This window comes from Mirounga angustirostris, unplaced genomic scaffold (assembly GCF_029215605.1).
Source record: "Mirounga angustirostris isolate CCGP_5_RB_7025 unplaced genomic scaffold, mMirAng1.0.hap1 SCAF_5, whole genome shotgun sequence".
NCBI classification, from domain to species: Eukaryota; Metazoa; Chordata; class Mammalia; order Carnivora; family Phocidae; genus Mirounga; species Mirounga angustirostris.
Window position 1 is genome coordinate 100,195,796 of NW_026991713.1, and position 16,113 is coordinate 100,211,908.

The 16,113-nt window shown below is 49.9% G+C and overlaps 1 protein-coding gene across 19 annotated transcripts in view; it reads left to right on the plus strand.

Annotated features, from left to right (window-relative positions):
- The window catches only part of DDX11 (DEAD/H-box helicase 11), a 34,354-nt gene that overhangs the window by 13,188 nt on the left and 5,053 nt on the right, over positions 1-16,113 (plus strand). For 14 of the 19 annotated variants that reach the window (XM_054507243.2, XM_054507244.2, XM_054507246.2 and 11 more), the window contains 12 exons: positions 5,045-5,090; positions 5,944-6,051; positions 6,272-6,359; positions 6,770-6,975; positions 8,563-8,715; positions 9,860-9,906; positions 10,233-10,312; positions 11,145-11,189; positions 11,300-11,367; positions 12,872-12,910; positions 13,168-13,567; positions 14,025-14,137. In XM_054507243.2, coding sequence (XP_054363218.1) covers positions 5,045-5,090; positions 5,944-6,051; positions 6,272-6,359; positions 6,770-6,975; positions 8,563-8,715; positions 9,860-9,906; positions 10,233-10,312; positions 11,145-11,189; positions 11,300-11,367; positions 12,872-12,910; positions 13,168-13,567; positions 14,025-14,137 — 1,393 coding nt within the window. The remainder of the gene's footprint in view (positions 1-5,044; positions 5,091-5,943; positions 6,052-6,271; positions 6,360-6,769; positions 6,976-8,562; positions 8,716-9,859; positions 9,907-10,232; positions 10,313-11,144; positions 11,190-11,299; positions 11,368-12,871; positions 12,911-13,167; positions 13,568-14,024; positions 14,138-16,113) is intronic. The other 5 variants (XM_054507249.2, XM_045874069.3, XM_045874075.3 and 2 more) reach the window with 3 other exon arrangements.

Here is a 16,113-nt window from a genome sequence, read left to right on the forward strand (position 1 = left end):
TGTATTGCAAAATGATCACTATGATGAGGTTACTTAACAGAACCATCACCTCACGTATGTAACATTTCTTTGAAAATGTGCTCTCTTGGCACCTCTCAAATACACAATATAGTGTTAACGATAGTCACTTATTTATTTTCAAAAGATCTATACCATTTGACTACCTTCACTCCACTCCTCAGCCCCTAGCAATCCACTCTCTGTTTCTAGGAGTTTGGTTTTTTTAGATTCTGCACGAGATGACACAAAATTTGTCCTTCGACTTACATCACTTATCATAATGCCCTCAAGGTTCATCTGTATTGTCACAAATGGCAGAATTGCCTTCCTTTTTATGGCTATTTTACGCTGTGTGTGTGTGTGTGTGTATGACTTGTTCTTTATCCATTCATCTATCTGTGGATACTTTGGTTGTTTTCATTAGTTGCTGCCGTGAACAGGAAGGTGCAGGGATCTCCTTGAGATATGGATTGCGTTTCCTTTGGGTATATACCCAGATGTGGGCTTGCTGGATCATATGCTACTTAATACTTCTAATTTTTGAGGAACATCCATGCTTTTTTCCAGAGTGGCTGCACCAATTTACGTTCCTGCCCACAGGGCACAGGGTTCCCTTTTCTCCACAGTCTTGCCAACACTTACATATATATATATATTTTTTAAGATTTATTTATTTGAGAAAGTGCGCAAGTGTGTGTTTGTGCGCCTGTGTGCATGGGGCGGGTGGCGGAGGGAGAAGCAGGCTCCCCACTGAGCAGGGAGCCCGACATGGGGCTCCATCTCAGGAAACTGAGATCACGACCTGAGCGGAAGGATCTGAGTGGAAGGTAGCCACTTAACCAACTGAGCCACCTAGGCGCCCCTTGCCAACACTTATCTTTTTGATTGTAGCCATTCTAACAGGTGTGAGGTGATGGCTCATTGCAGTTTTGATTTGCATTTCCTTGGGGGATCATTGATGTTGAGCATCTTTTCATGTACCTGTTGACCATTTGTATGACTTTGAAAAAATGTCTATTCAGTTCCTCTGCCCATTTTTATTTTTATTTTTTTTTAAAGATTTATTTATTTGAGACAGAGAGAATGAGAGAGAGAGAGCACATGAGGGGGGAGGGTCAGAGGCAGAAGCAGGCTCCCTGCCGAGCAGGGAGCCCGATGCGGGACTCCATCCCCGGACTCCAGGATCATGACCTGAGCCGAAGGCAGTCGCTCAACCAGCTGAGCCACCCAGGCGCCCTCCTCTGCCCATTTTTAATCGGATTATTTGCTTTTTTGCTGTTGAGTTGTAGGAGTTTCTTGCATATTTTGGTTGTAAGCCCCTTATCATCAGATAGGTCGTTTGCAAATATTTTCTCCCATTTTTTGGTTCCTGTTCCATTTTGTTGATTGTTTCTTTTGCTGTGCAAAAGCTTTTTAGTTTGTCATAGTCCCACTTGCTTATTTTTGTTTTGCTTATACTTTTGATGTCATATTGAAAAAATCACTGTGAAGACCAATGTCATAAAGCTTTTTCCCTATGTTTTCTTCTAGGAGTTTTATGATTTTAGGTCTTACATTTAAGTCTTTAATCCATTTTGAGTTAGTTTTTGTGAGTGGTGTAGGATGGGGATTGAGTTTCATTCTTTTTCATGTGACTGTTCAGTTTCTCCAGCACCATATTGGAGAGACTGTCTTTTCCTCATTGAGTATTCTTGGCTCCCTTGTCAAATACTACTTTACTGTATACGCATGGGCTTATTTCTGGGTTCTGTTCTGTTCCATTGGTCTTATATGTCTGTTTCAATGCCAGTACCATCCTGCTTTGATTACTCTACTGCTTTTATGCCAGTACTGTACTCTTTTGATTATCATACTGTTTAAAATCAGAACGTTGATGCCTCCAGCTTTGCTGTTCTTTCTCAAGATTGCTTTGGCTGTTTGGGGTCTTTTGTGGTTCCATATGATTTTGGGGATTTTTTTTTTTTCTGTACCTGTTAAAAATATTGTTGGACTCTTGATACAGGATTGCACTGAATCTATAAATGGATTTCAGTAGAATGGACATTTTAGGAACATGAATTCTTCTGACCTGCAAACATGGGACATTCTGTCGTTTGTGTCTTCTCAGGTTCTTTCATCAGTCTTGTAGTTCTGAATGTGTAAGTCTGTACCTCCTAAGTATTTTACTGTTTTTGATGCCATTGTAAATTAGATTGTTTTCTTTATGTCTTTCTCAGATAGTTCATTGTTAGTATGCAGAAATGAAATTGACTTTTGTGTGTTGATTTTGTATCCTGCAACTTCACTGAATTTGTTAGTCCTGACAGTTTTTTGGTGCTGTCTTCAGGCTTTTCCTATGTATAATCATATCACTTGATAACAGGTAGTTTTACTCCTTCCTTTCCCATTTGGATGCTTTTTCTTCCTTTTTCTTGCCTGATTGGTTTGGCTAGGACTTCCACTGTGTTGCAGAGAAGAGGTAAAAGTGAGCACCTTTGTCTTAGTCCTAGTGGAAAAGCTTTCACTGCTGAGTATGACGTTAGCTGTGGGCTTGTCACAGATGGCCTTTGTTCTGTTGAGGTATGTTCTTTCTGTACTTCATACATCAAGAGTTTTTATCATGAACAGGTGTTGGGTTTTGTCATTTGTTGTTTCTGTGTTACTGAGGTGATCATATGACTTTTATCTATCCTGTGATTGATGTATCACATTTACTGATTTGCATATGTTGAGCCATCCTTGTATTTCAGGCAGGAATCCCACTTGATCATGGGGCATGATCCTTTTAATGTGCTGTTGAATTCAGTTAATATTTTGTTGAGAACATTTGCATCTATATTTAGCGGGCATATATATTAGCTTGTAGTTTTCTTTCATTGTAGTGTCGTTATCTGGCTTTGGTATTGGACTGATGCTGGCCCCATAAAATGAGTTTGGGAGTGTTTCTCCTCTTCAGTTTTTTGGAAGAGTTGGAGAAGGGTTGGCATCATTTCTTTAAATATTTGGTAGAATTCGCCAGTGAAATCATCTGGCCCTGGGTTTTTCTTTGTTGGTGCTAGAGGCCTACCCTTAAGCGCAGATTTCAGGACCTGGATTAGAACCAAAACTTCTGACCCTGCCAGGGCTGAGATGGCCAGACCTCTTTATGCATCCCGCCTCGGGGAGGTAGGAGCAGTGAGTGTTCTGTAAACCCTTTGCCACCTGCCTCCAGGGTTACTTGCCCGCTCTTGTACTTCTCGAGAGCCCCCCCTGGGGACAAGAGAAAGAACTTGAGTGGAGTTTGTGACCATTAGAGAAACAAAATGCTACTCAGGGCCTGGGCCTGAGCCATTAATCCTGCAGATTAACTTCTACAGCTTCCATGTCCTGGCATTTCGAGAGACAGGAGCCGCTCTTAGAACGCAACAATTCCTTTTTTTTTTTTTTTTAAAGCTTTTATTTATTTATTTGACAGCGAGAGCGAGAGTGAGTGAACACAAGCAGGGGGAGTGGCGGAGAGGGAGAAGCAAACTCCCCGCTGAGCAGGGAGCCCGAGGTGGGGCTCGATCCCAGGACCCTGAGATCATGACCTGAGCCGAAGACAGACGCTTAACCATCTGAGCCTCCCAGGTGCCCCAACCAGTTCTGAATATAAAATTTTTCCTCTTCATTTCTTCACACATCCAGCTTCTTATCTAGATCCTGTTGAGTTTGCTTACCTTGTATGTGATTTAAATCAAGGCCCGTGAGATAAAGCGGACTGAAAAATTATTTATTTATTGACCGGAAAGGCAACCCTATAAATAACTCTACTTCTGATTGCCCAAGGGAATTAATATTTCTGCCTTAAAAAAAAAAAAAATTAAGGGCGCCTGGGTGGCTCAGTTGGTTAAGTGACTGCCTTCGGCTCAGGTCATGATCCTGGAGTCCCGGGATCGAGTCCCGCATCGGGCTCCCTGCTCAGCGGGGAGTCTGCTTCTCTGACCTTCCTCCCTCTCATGCTCTCTGTCTCTCATTCTCTCTCTCTCAAATAAATAAATAAAATCTTTAAAAAAAAAAATTAATTTGCCAGGTGAACAGAAAGAATCCCAGTGATGGCCCTGTAGGGGGAGTGTATCTGTAAAAAGATTTTGTTTCCTGGGGAGCCTAGACTAATAATGTTGACTAATCATTCAGCCTTGTAATGCAGGCTTGACCTCCCTCCCAGTTCCTCAGTGCACGGGGGCTCTTCATTTATTGCTGGGAAGGGTAAGGTACCAAGGAGAGAAGAGGTTTGTCTGGTTCTGGGTGACAGCATCTTTCAGTCAGTCAGTCAGTCAGTTGTGACTTCCCTCAGGAAATGTGCATGGAATTCCTGCTGTGTGCCAAGCCCTGGGGTGGGACCCCCTGGCCCTCACAGAAGCAAGACACCCCCGAGTCCTGCCTGTGGACGTGAGTCTGGAGAGGTGGACAGACCAAGAATGGGTGGTTTTGAACGAGATGGGTATTGCAAAGAACAGGTGCGGGGGCCACAGCAGTGTGTTGAGGGGCCAGCTGAGCCTCTAGGGAGGTTGAGGAAGGCTGCCCAGAGGCGGCAGTGTTTACGTGGGCGTCTCAAGGTTGACAGAGTTGGCTAGGTAAAAGAGGACGTGAGGGGAGAGCGCCTTCCAGGCGAAGAGAACAGCATGTCCAAGGCTTTGAGGTGGTAAGAACAAAGTTCTGTGGGGAGCTGAGAGAACTCCAGTTTGCTGGCGGGCGGACAGTAAGGACAGAGTCAGATGCTGAACCTCGGCTTTGGGAATACCGTACCCCTTTCTCATTGCCTTCGTGAATGGGAATGGGAGGATGGGGTTGGTGTTAGCCCGGCATGTCTCTCTGACCAAGTGAGCAAGCAAGCAAGCCCTTGTTTTGGTGGAACTTTGTTGCTGGGATGTGTCTGTCTCCCTCTGGCTCAGCACTCGAGCCTCAGCTGTGCTGGCCTCCGATGACAGGAACTGCATCTTGCTGGTTTAGGTCCAGGGCTAGTTGCTGGCACTCAGTAGATGCTCAGTAAGTGTGTTTTTAGTTGACTGAGTTCTCTGAGTTCCCGTGTTATTTTCTCTCTCAGAGTGGACGAGGATGAGGATGACCCAGAGGAAGAACATGTAACTAAGGTGAGACATTGTGTCCTGGGTATTCTGGGATTGGTCCTGAGTCCAGGGCTCTGTGTCCCCTCCCTGGCTGCTTCTCACTCTGTCATTGACAAAGAACCTCCAGCCTCCTGACTCTTCCCCAGACCTCAGTGTTGAGGGGCTCACTTGGCAGGCCCATGGACTGGTGGTGTCTGTCTCTGGGGGTGGTGGGGGGTGAGGGCAGGCCTGAGCAAGAGCACCCTGCCCTTTGGCTCCCTCTTCTCTTGTTTGTGTTTTCATTGGCACGGAGTGCTTTGAGGTACGAAGGGTTCTGACACCTGTCATGTTTAAAAACATTTGGTTTATTCGTGTAAGACTTTTGTTTTCTCTGCTGAAAGATATTTTCCCCCTATGTCTCTTTTCCTCTTCTTGCTCTTCTCAATCTCAGGAGCATAGAACACAGCTCAGCTCCCCCTGCCCTACTGCGAGCCTGGCCCCCCAAGTCCTTTGGGCGATGTGTGTGGACAGCCCACCCCGGACATGCTCCCCAGAATCTAATCTTTCCCATTTGGGAGCCTCAGCACAGGGAGGCAGCCTGTCCTAAGATGACCAAGCCCTGTGAAGTGGCTGGATTCTCGGCTGAGCAGGACTGATGGGAGGAGCTCCATGTTGTGGGTGTTCTTGTAAACTTCTGGAGCTGAGGGGGAGGTGGGGACTGCCTGGGCCCTGCATTAGCTGAGATCTGCTGTGGGACGGAGTCCCGTTGCTTTAGGTGTGTGTATTTGTGGCCACTCTCCCCAGTCCCTCAGCCTCCTAGGCCATGTGTTCCTTGATGTGCAGAGAATGGAGATGTTGTAGTCTCCTCTTTGAAATCCCATGCTTCTCCTCGGAGCAGATTTACTACTGCAGTCGGACGCACTCCCAACTGGCTCAGTTTGTGCACGAGGTACAGAGGAGCCCCTTTGGCAAAGACACCCGGCTTGTCTCCCTCGGCTCTCGGCAGGTACGCAGAGGCATTGCATCTTGGCCTGGGTGCCATCCTGCTCCCTCTTCTGGGCCTTCGTCTTCCTCTTCCAGGCGTGGAAGGATGGTGGATCCAGGGCAGGCCGTGTGATGGGAGGACTGGCCTCTGCTGGTTCTTGGCAGGGCTGGGCAGGCCCCAGAGGGTTGCTGTATATTGTGTAGCCATCGCTGTGACTCTCTCTTTGTCTTCTGTCTTCTAGAATCTTTGTATAAATGAAGATGTGAAAACCCTGGGTTCTGCACAGCTCATCAATGACCGCTGCATGGAGATGCAGAGAAGCAAACACGGTAGCCCCCAGCGCCTGGAGCTGTGCAGAGAGCCTCTGGGACGGTCATGTAGCCTTGGGCAGTGCTGAGAAGGGGTGGGGAGTGGGCCGGAAGCGGACCAGGGACCTGGGAGATAGTGTCTTAAGTGGCAGTGAGGGCAGAGCAGGCAGCAGGGTCCTTCCTTAAGATCGTCTCCTTGGGAAAAGGTGTTTTGCTTTTTGGGTCAGTGTCTAGTCCAGAACCCTGGCTCTGAGATGATTTTACTGGCTTTTTCTAGAGAACACAAAAGTTAAATGCCAGAATGGTGAGACCATCCTAAGCAGTACTGGGGAGGGTTTATTAGACCCCACCCCATGGAATTGGGTCTTGACATTATGGACCCACTGCCGCCGCGTGGACAGGGCTCATTCCTTGTGCCTTTGTCCCCTCAGAGAAGAGCAGAGCTGAGGAGGAGAAGCCCAAGAGGAGAAGGCAGGAGCGCCGGGCCACCTGCCCCTTCTATGGCTACGAGCAGCTGCAGTTCCTCCGAGACCAGGTCCTGGTGGGGGTGAAGGACATTGAGCAGTTGGTGGCCCTGGGGAAGGAGGCTCGGGCCTGTCCCTATTACGGGAGCCGGTCTGCCATTCCAGCAGCCCAGGTAAAGACCCTGGAGGGTTGGGCAGTAACTCTTGTGGCCTCAGCCACGAGGGATTTCCTCATTCCTCTTAATTCGGGAGGATGTCCCTGGCCGTGGTTGGACTGACTTGCACAAAGCACCCTGGTGACCTGTCACCCCCTCTGTCCTAGTGCGTGGGGGTGGGGGCGGCCCCCGGTCCCCTGTGGCTCTGGGTTGTAGGAACAGATGGCCTTATTGGGGACAGCACATAAGAACTGGGAAGGGGTGTGCAGTCCTAGAGAAACCAGAGTCCGGGGGCGCGGGGCCGCGGGAAGCTGAGAGGATGCAGTCAGGGTGCTGAGGAACAGAAATTTGTTTCCAAATGGCCTTTCAGACGACCCGTCCTGATGTAGGTACCTACCTGCCAGTGTGGGAGAAGACTGTCTTCTCTAGACTTGCCATGTTGAGTCTCATCTTTACACAGAAAAACTGCCCATTTGACAGATCAAAAATATTGTTGTTTGGTGTGATTTTACTGTCTTCTTGCTATTGCTTAATTCCAGTGACTTTTGGAAATAGGGTTTCATTTGTGGAGAATTCCATATAAGCAGGAAAAGATGAGGTAGGTTTTCAGAGATTCAGGGAACAGTGTTAGTAATGATTTTACACAGCAGTTAAATGCTTGTTAGTATACTGCCCTGAACTGTGTTGCATGGGTGCTCGAGGGAAATTCCAGAACCTTCCCAGCCCCCACCGTTGTTGCATGCCCTTCCTGGGGTCTGTCTGCCACGTCCCCTGATCAGTGCCATAGATACCTGTGTGTAGATATGGTAAGATGTCCTGAGCTTTTCATGATCTTAACTTTTTGAGACACTTGTTGCCTCATTTTTGCTTTGTAGTATCCCACTGAAAAAGCAAAGGCAGGTATTATCCATACATACACGCAAGGACACAGGCCCAGAATAGCTAAACGATTTATGTGTTTTCTCACAGCAGGTGGATAATGGAGCCAGGATTAAAGCTGGGCCTTAAGTTTCCAGTTTTCTGGAGTTTCACTTTATCAGTATTCTTTTAACTGGAAAATCGTCCTCACAAGTAGCACCTAAAAATTTACAGAATGCATTTATTTTTGTTGCCTCTAGAAAAAGCCAGTAAAATCATCTCAGAGTTTTGCCCACGAGAAAACTGAGGCTCAGAAAGGTTAAGTGACTTTCCCGGAGTCACCTAGCTGGGAAGCGGCAGCTCTAGGACCAGAATGCAGGGCTACCTTCTAGTATACCAGGGGTGTTCATTGTGTTTTGAGGAACCTCGGGTGCCTCGGGAGCGACCTCGGGGGTACGGATGAGGCTGAGTTCCACACGCCTCTCTGCTCCCTTCTCTCCACCCCCACTCTTGGTTCGGTCAGAGTCAGACTGGCTCCGGTTTTGTCTGTTTCGTATTTGATGTTCCACAGAAAAACTTGAGGCAAGGGTCTGTTGCTAAAAGCACAGTACCGTGCTATAACTGTCCCTGTGCACATCCTGGCTGGGAACTACAAACTGTTCGCACCAGGCAGTTAGAGTAGGTGGGGCACACCTGCTGGAGCAGGGAGCCCCCCCCAACTGCTCAGGCGGCCGCCCCTCCCCCCAGCTCGTGGTGCTGCCCTACCAGATGCTGCTGCACGCGGCCACCCGCCAGGCCGCGGGCATCCGGCTGCAGGGCCAGGTGGTGCTCATCGACGAGGCGCACAACCTGATCGACACCATCACGGGCATCCACAGTGCGGAGGTCAGCGGTTCCCAGGTGGGTTGGCCTGTCCTTTCTTGGGCCAGGGCCTGCCGTGGGGCAGAGGGATGTGGATCATTTCTCTAAGCCCTGGAATTGGTCTGGCAATGGCTTGGGAGAGGGTGCCCTGAGTCAAGGCAGTGGCCTCATCGGGGGGCTGACTGGCTTTCCAGCAGGTTGTAGAACGAGGGGGACCCAACTCAGGCGAGGTGGCTCATTTCCTTGCTCCTCACTGTCATAGGTCAGTCATCCTGAGTCCCTCCAGCACAGGATGCTAATACCTAGTTCTCTCTAGGCCAGAGAAGTGAAGGAAGCAGGGGTCCTCACGTAGTTCGATGTCGTTAGCCTTGCTTTGAGGGATGCTCAGGGTTTCTGAGAGCCACAATGGATTGATTACCTCTTCTGTGCCATGCACCGTGGGCGGTATCGTGAATTTTCACACTGCCTCCAGGTGGGCTGGTGTTCCTAATTAACACTGAGAACTCTGAGGTTCAGGGGGCATTTAAGCAATGGGCTGAAAGTCATACAGCACATGAATGTGGAGCTGGGACTTGACCACTGGTTTCTGACCCTGAGGCCCACATGGCATCCCACAACTTTTTTTTTAAAGATTTTATTATTTTAGAGAGTGCGTGTGTGCACATGAAAAGGGGGAGGGGCAGAGGGAGAGGGAGAAGCAGACTCCCCGCTGAGCAGGGAGCCCGATGCGGGGCTCAGTCCCAGGACCCTGGGATCATGACCTGAGCCGAAGGCAGACGCTCAATGGACTGAGCCACCCAGGTGCCCCCCATCACTTCTACTGCCTGTGTTGACCTTAGGCCAGGGTGTAATGGCTTCCTTGAACCACCTCTCTGCTTAGTCTAAAACACATCTTTGCCCAGCCCAGTAAAAATTAGTAGGGAGATTCATTACCTGAGAGATTCAGCCTCTTGCTTTTTTCCCTGACCCGAAGTGGATACTGCAGCAGAATCCCCCTTCCTTCGCCTCTCAGCTCCCAGCAGCCTCAAGGCCTTTTGTCTGTACCCAGGCCTACTCTTTTTACCTGCTTCCCATGTGGCCTGGCTGGCATTTTCTAGGCATAATCTAAGATGTCATTCGCACAGCTCTCAGCTGCTTGCCCAGAGCCTGGGCTGCCCTCACGCCCATTCTCTGTTCTCTCCAGCTCTGCCAGGCCCATTCCCAGTTGCTCCAGTATATGGAACGATATGGGTAAGACGCTGCCTCCTGAGGGGAAAGGGAAAATCGTGCTCCGTTTCTGAAAGCCCTGGGGTCTCCATCTCTGGCCCGGGCCCAGCGCCAGGGAGGCCAGCATGCTGTTCCCCTCTTGTTCATCATGGTGTGTACCCCACACGGGCCAAGGATGCTCGGGACGCAACAGCTGGCTAGGGCCATGGCAAGCTGCCTTTTCTGCGGGCATATTTATCACTCATGGCCTGCTTTGAAAGACACGAGACAGAAAGGCATCGGCTTGAAGCACTTGGAAGGGAAGTTGCTTGTGGAGTACTACCACTTGATGTCCATTGGTGTCTCCTCAGGAAGCGTCTGAAGGCCAAGAACTTGATGTACATCAAACAGATCCTGTATCTGTTGGAGAAGTTTGTGACTGTGTTGGGTGGTAAGGAGCACCATGCCCACCCTAACCCCTGGCCTGCTAAGCTTGCTGTGGTCCATTCCCTGGATGCCAGTCAGGACACCTGGGTTTTCTGCGTCCTCAAGAATTGTCTTGGCCACTGATGGAGAAGATTCTTATTTCTTATACCTTCATTGAATTGTCTGACCTTAGATCCTTTTTTAGATTCCTGGTTTATTTCTCCTTGTTCTGAGTCCCCAGGTAGTAATAACAGCGTAGTGTAACAGGACTGTGTGGAGTCACTTTGGAGCGCGCCTCTGAGGAGAGCAGGACGCTCACCCTCTTTGACAGATGAGTAAACTAGAGCTCAGAGCAGGGATGTGACCTGCCTCTGCTTCATGAACCTAGTAGGGGGGACTCTTGTGGCTCTGAGTCCCATAATTCTTTGTCACCTACCCTTTCCTTTGCTGCATGGCTGTCCACCTGAAGGCTTACATACATGCTGAAGTTCCAGGAAGCCAGGGGAGCATCTTGCAGGAGGGATTTTGTCAAATGCTGGTGCTTTTCCCTTCCATCTCTCCTTTGTGCCCTGGGCGTCTCCTTGCGGCTGCATAAAGTAGGGTGGTCCCTCGGTCCCAGCCTCCTTGGAGGAGGTGTGAAAAGAATGAAATCCACAAGGCTTTGGGTCCCATATGCAAACGTGGGTCAGATTTTGAGGCTCCCTAGAGCCTCCTGTCCTCAGTGGGTTTTTGGGGTGCTTATAAATGGCAAAAAATCCATTCAAATATGAATGCTCTTATTTGAGGAGTACAGTGTTCAGTGTGAGAAGCGGGGGGTCAGAGAGGCACCATCCTGACCTACTTGAACTCTGTTTTAGGGAACATTAAGCAAAATCCCAACACACAGAGCCTTTCGGAGACAGGTAAGAGGACTGCCTTCAGAGGCCCAGAGCTGCTCTGAGCCGGTTCTGAGCTCACCTCTGGGACCGTGGTCTTCAGAGTAAGGATTCCAAGGCCCTTTGTTTACCCTTAGGGACAGAGCTGAAGACCATTAATGACTTCCTCTTTGAGAGCCAGATCGACAACATCAACCTGTTCAAGGTAGAGATTTTCACCTTTTTGTGTCCGCACATCCAATTTTCTTATCTGTATTACCACCTGTGAGCAGAACACTGTGAAGACAGAGGAATAGAAAGTAAATTTCTTCTGTCCTTAAGCAGTCTAGAAGTCTGAGGATCTATAGCATAAATGTTTCTAATTACTTAACCCTTAAAGCATTGCATCAGCAAGAAAAAAATAATCTTCAATCCGAAGGGTCCTAGGGATTGGTGAGAAAAGGTTCCTTTCATTGTCCCAAATAAGCACAAATAGAAATTCCCAGGTCCTTTGCCTTGTTCCATCTTTCTTCTGGCATAGTCTTTGCCCTGGGCTTCTAGTCCAAGCAGGAGGTTAACTTCAGGAGCGTGATCCTGCTGTTGGGCTGAGGTGGCTGAGAACTCCCTCGCCTCCTCCCACTCCGGCCTTGGGCTTGAGTGCAGCCTCCTGTGGTAGCTCGCTCCAGGCTCATTGTGCAGGGTACCGCTGCCTTCGCTCGACTCACGACTCAGGGATTCTAAATTACTGATAATACAGAGCACTTACTGTGTTCAAGGCAACGCAACAGGTTCTGTGACTCCAGGGTGGGAGGTACCATCACTGTTCAAAAGCAGAGGGACCCAAGGCTGGGAGAGGTTACCCCAGGAGGGACAGGCACAGGCCGCACACAAGTGAGCAGATGGTGCCTGGCGTGTGAGCCCCCCCTGCCTGGACTCCTGATCCTGCTCGCTCTCCCTCCTGCCTTCCCATTTGTCTTCACACCTCCCCAACTTACCCATTTTGGTCCTGTCACTGCCATGACCCCATCAGACAGGCTGGCAATCTGAGGGCTTTTTGATTCCTTTCTTCCCCCTTTGGGTTCCACATCCAAACAGTTGCCGGGCCCCAGAGCCGGAAATAGCTCTTGAACTTCCGTGGCCTTTCCATTCCCGTGGCTGCTACGTCAGGACAGGCTCTTTTCCTCTTGCCTTCTCCCTGCTCTCCCTGATTTCACTCCCTCTGCCTTCTGATGTCTTTCCTACACTACAGGCGAGTGGAGCTCCACTGAAAGATCGCGCTCCCTTTAGAAATCTTCAGAGGCTTCAACTCCCTGTCTCCCTCCCAGGCCGCGCATAGTATACACACCCGACCTCCCCGAACAAGCCCCAGGCTGTACCTCCTCGTGCCTTAGCTCCTAGAGGTTTTTTTTGACTCTTGATCTTTCAAGGTTCAGCTTTTGAAGGAGAACGGAGGGGACCTGTCACCAGTACCTTTAGAGAGGGTCGGAGCCGTGCACACACGTTTGTGAGGGGACCGCACGCATGAGGCTTGCTCTCGTGGAGGAGCACTGCATTGTGTGTCGGGGCGGCAGGAGAGGCGTGACCTCAGCAGGGTGACACGCCTGGCCACAAGGAGGCTGTGGGCTCCTCCGGAGGTGGCAGGGAGTCCTGCTCCCTGGGGTTCGGGAAGGTGGCGGTTTCTGTCTTCCAGCTAGTTGTTGCCGGCGCCTGCAGCGGGTTTGCTTTTGCAGGTGCGGCGCTACTGTGAGAGGAGCATGGTCAGCAGAAAGGTGCGCCCTCCCCTTCCTGGGTCTGGCCGGGCTCCGCGGCGCCCCAGTGCTGCCCCCCGGCCTTTCAGACACTCAGGTCACCTCTGCTCCCTTCTCCTTCCTGTAGCGCTGCTTGCTGGGGGGGCGTGGGGCTCCCAGAGACTTGGGGTGGGGGGGTGGGGAGTTGCGGGCTGTCTGGGGTGCGCAGAACCTCCCTCCAGCCAGGGCTCCCACTGCTGCACCCTCATTCCTCCCTGCACTCTCTTACCCCGTCCCAGCTCTTTGGCTTCACAGAAAGGTACGGCACAGTCCTCGCACCCTCCAGGGAACAGCCCAAACTGGCTGGGTTCCAGCACTTCCTGCAGAGCCTGCAGCCCACAGTGACCCAGAGTGAGTCCGGAGGCTGGAGACTGGGCTGCAGGTGGGGGACAGGAACATCCGTGCCTCATGCCTGGACTCCACTCCCTGGGAGAATGGCTTTAGCCTCGCTGCAGGGGGCCCTGCCACCTCTGTGGTCCCAGAGCCTCTTCCTTCTGCCCTGTGCAGCCTCTGTGACCCCTGTGGAAGAGGGCGAGGCCAGGGTGCCACGGCCGGCTTCCCCGCTGATGCACATCGAATCCTTCCTAGCAGCCCTCACCACTGCCAACCAGGATGGCAGGGTCATCCTGAGCCGCCAAGGTAATCTCAAGGAGGAGTGGGCGTGGCGCTGTGAAGCCAGAGCCTGGAAAGACTGGATCAGGAAACCGGGTGGTGCTGACTGGTCCCTTTGGCCTGGTGGGGCGGTGGCTGTGGAAGTGTGGTGAGGAGGGGTGTGAGGCGGTAGCACGGTGGGGCGTCTTGGGCCAGGCTGCGAGAGACGGATAGGTGGGTTCTGGTTTGAGTCTTGATTCCATCACCTCCAAGCTGTGTTTCTTTATCTCTCTGAAGATAAATGTGCAAAGGGAGAGGATAGTGCTGTCTACCTCCGGGTTGTCCTGGAGATTAAGTGGGATCTAATCAAAAAGGAGAGTGGTATCTCTCGTGGCTCCTACGTAGCCACAGCTGAGCTCCCCTCTGCCTTAGACTCACGGAAGTCTTTGTTGGGCCTACAGCCCGCCTCCTGCCCCATGGAGCTGCCTCTGTCTTTTTTTTTCAGGAAGTCTTAGTCAGAGTAGCCTCAAATTCTTGCTCCTGAATCCAGCTGTGCACTTTGCCCAGGTGGTGAAGGAATGCCGGGCCGTGGTCATCGCGGGGGGCACCATGCAACCGGTAAGGGGACCAGAGCCAGCCTCCTGTACCCCAGGTGTTGGGACAGGACAGCGACAGGGGAAAGCTGCACCATCAGGCCTCTTCCCGTCCAGTGGGCCCCCAGACCAGAAAGGGGTCAGCTTGAGCAGGCTGAGCACGTCCACCAGGTGGCATTGCTGTACTGTCTCATGCCTGGGTCTTTAGCCCTGGGCAAGGGGGGGCAAGGGCACTGCTGTGGATTTGGCGCTTCTGGAGCCACAGGACCTCACTTCTCCCAAAGACAGCTGTTCTGGAATTGCAGGCCCCCATTCGGTGCCTTAGCGCCGTTCCTTTCTTAGACCCACCATAGATGCCACTTTCCCTCTCCTGTAAATTCATAGACACACACACATACATAGGAAAGTATTATGCTTTCATTGTAAAAAGCAGAGACCAACAAAAGGGAAAAAACATCATAATTCCACCAGTGAAAGATTTATTTTAGTGTATGTCATTATAGTCTTTGTGTGCATAATTTTTATAAATCTACATGCATATTTTAAAAACAAAAATCTCTATCTCTACATGCTGTTGCTACGATTTGGTTTTTTCACTCAGCGACAAAATACCATAAACATTTTTCAGGAAGTACGGACGCATTTATTCCACCACGCTCTGGCTGTACTACGTGAATATATTCTGTTTTGTAGAACTACTCTTCTGTTAGGTATTCAGGTGATTTCCAGTTTTTCTCTGTTTTAAGCAACACAGGGGCGCATAGAACCATGTCTGCGCACAGTGGTCCTGTCCTCAGGGTACGCCTGGCACAGGACTGAGCCCGTGGAAGGCTCCTCGGCGCTCACGCACTCTGGTCCCTCTCCTCAGCTGCTAGAACCACTCCTGTCGCTTTATTTTCCATTTTTCTTTCTTTTGTATAAACTTGTAGATTTTTGTTCACCTGTTAAAATCATTTCTAGTCATTGCTGCTTTTGATGCTCAGGTGTCTCAGACTCAGCCCCTTAGAGCCCCTACATGCTGCCAGGCCCCATTAGCCTTGGGATGCTTTCTTGCTTTTTGGAATGACAGAATGCAGAATGTCCCAGGTCACTTTATACTTTCTTTGCCCCACAGCTGAAATCCTTCATTTCTCCAAGATAACCTGGCTTCTTTATTTGGGGATTGGTGTGTGGAAACCACATCTTGGTTCTGGGTGTTTGTCCTGCTCCTGGATTGTAATTGCTTCTAGGCCTTCTGTAGACAGACCGGGGAGAATGGTTTTAAGAAATCATGAGTCCATATTGATATTTCTAAATGAAAATCAGTGGGCTGATTTTCTTGAGCTGAATGTTTCGTTTCTTACTACATTTGCTGTATCTTATTATTTATTTGCTCTATCCCACAGCATACTTCAAATACTTTCATATACTACCGATATTACTCTAACAGTAAACTACTGATGGAAATTTCATTTCTTTGCATTTATTTTTTGCCCTGAGAGTATATCCTACTAAGGATGTATGGTCACTAAGGATATGAAGTCACTTGAAGTCAGGCTTTTCTTTGTGTGCTTCTCTTGTGAATGTGACAGACAGGCTTTCTTGTTGCCATCTGTTTTCAGTTTTAGAGTTTGCTTTTTTATTTCTGACTTAATTTTGTTTTTAAAATATGTAAACACGTATATGGTTCAGAAGTCGAAACCATCTGGAAAGATGCCTTCAGAAAGTCCCACTTCTGTCCGTCTCCAAGCTGCTCCCCGTGCCCAGAGGCAATCATTTTTATGACTGCTGGTCTTTCCTTGCACGGTTTCATTGCATTTTTCTGTAAAACTAAGCAAATATATGTACTTTTCTCCTTTCCTTGTTCCTTGCATCAAAGGCCACGGTGCCATGGTTGGGAGGGTGCGGCGAGCGCATTCACCGGGCCCTCCTGAAGGGCGGCCGTGCGCTCACAGATCACTGTGCAGGATTGTCCCTGTGCATGTGTTGGCTCGTGGAGCTGTATCTTCAGGGGGCACTCCT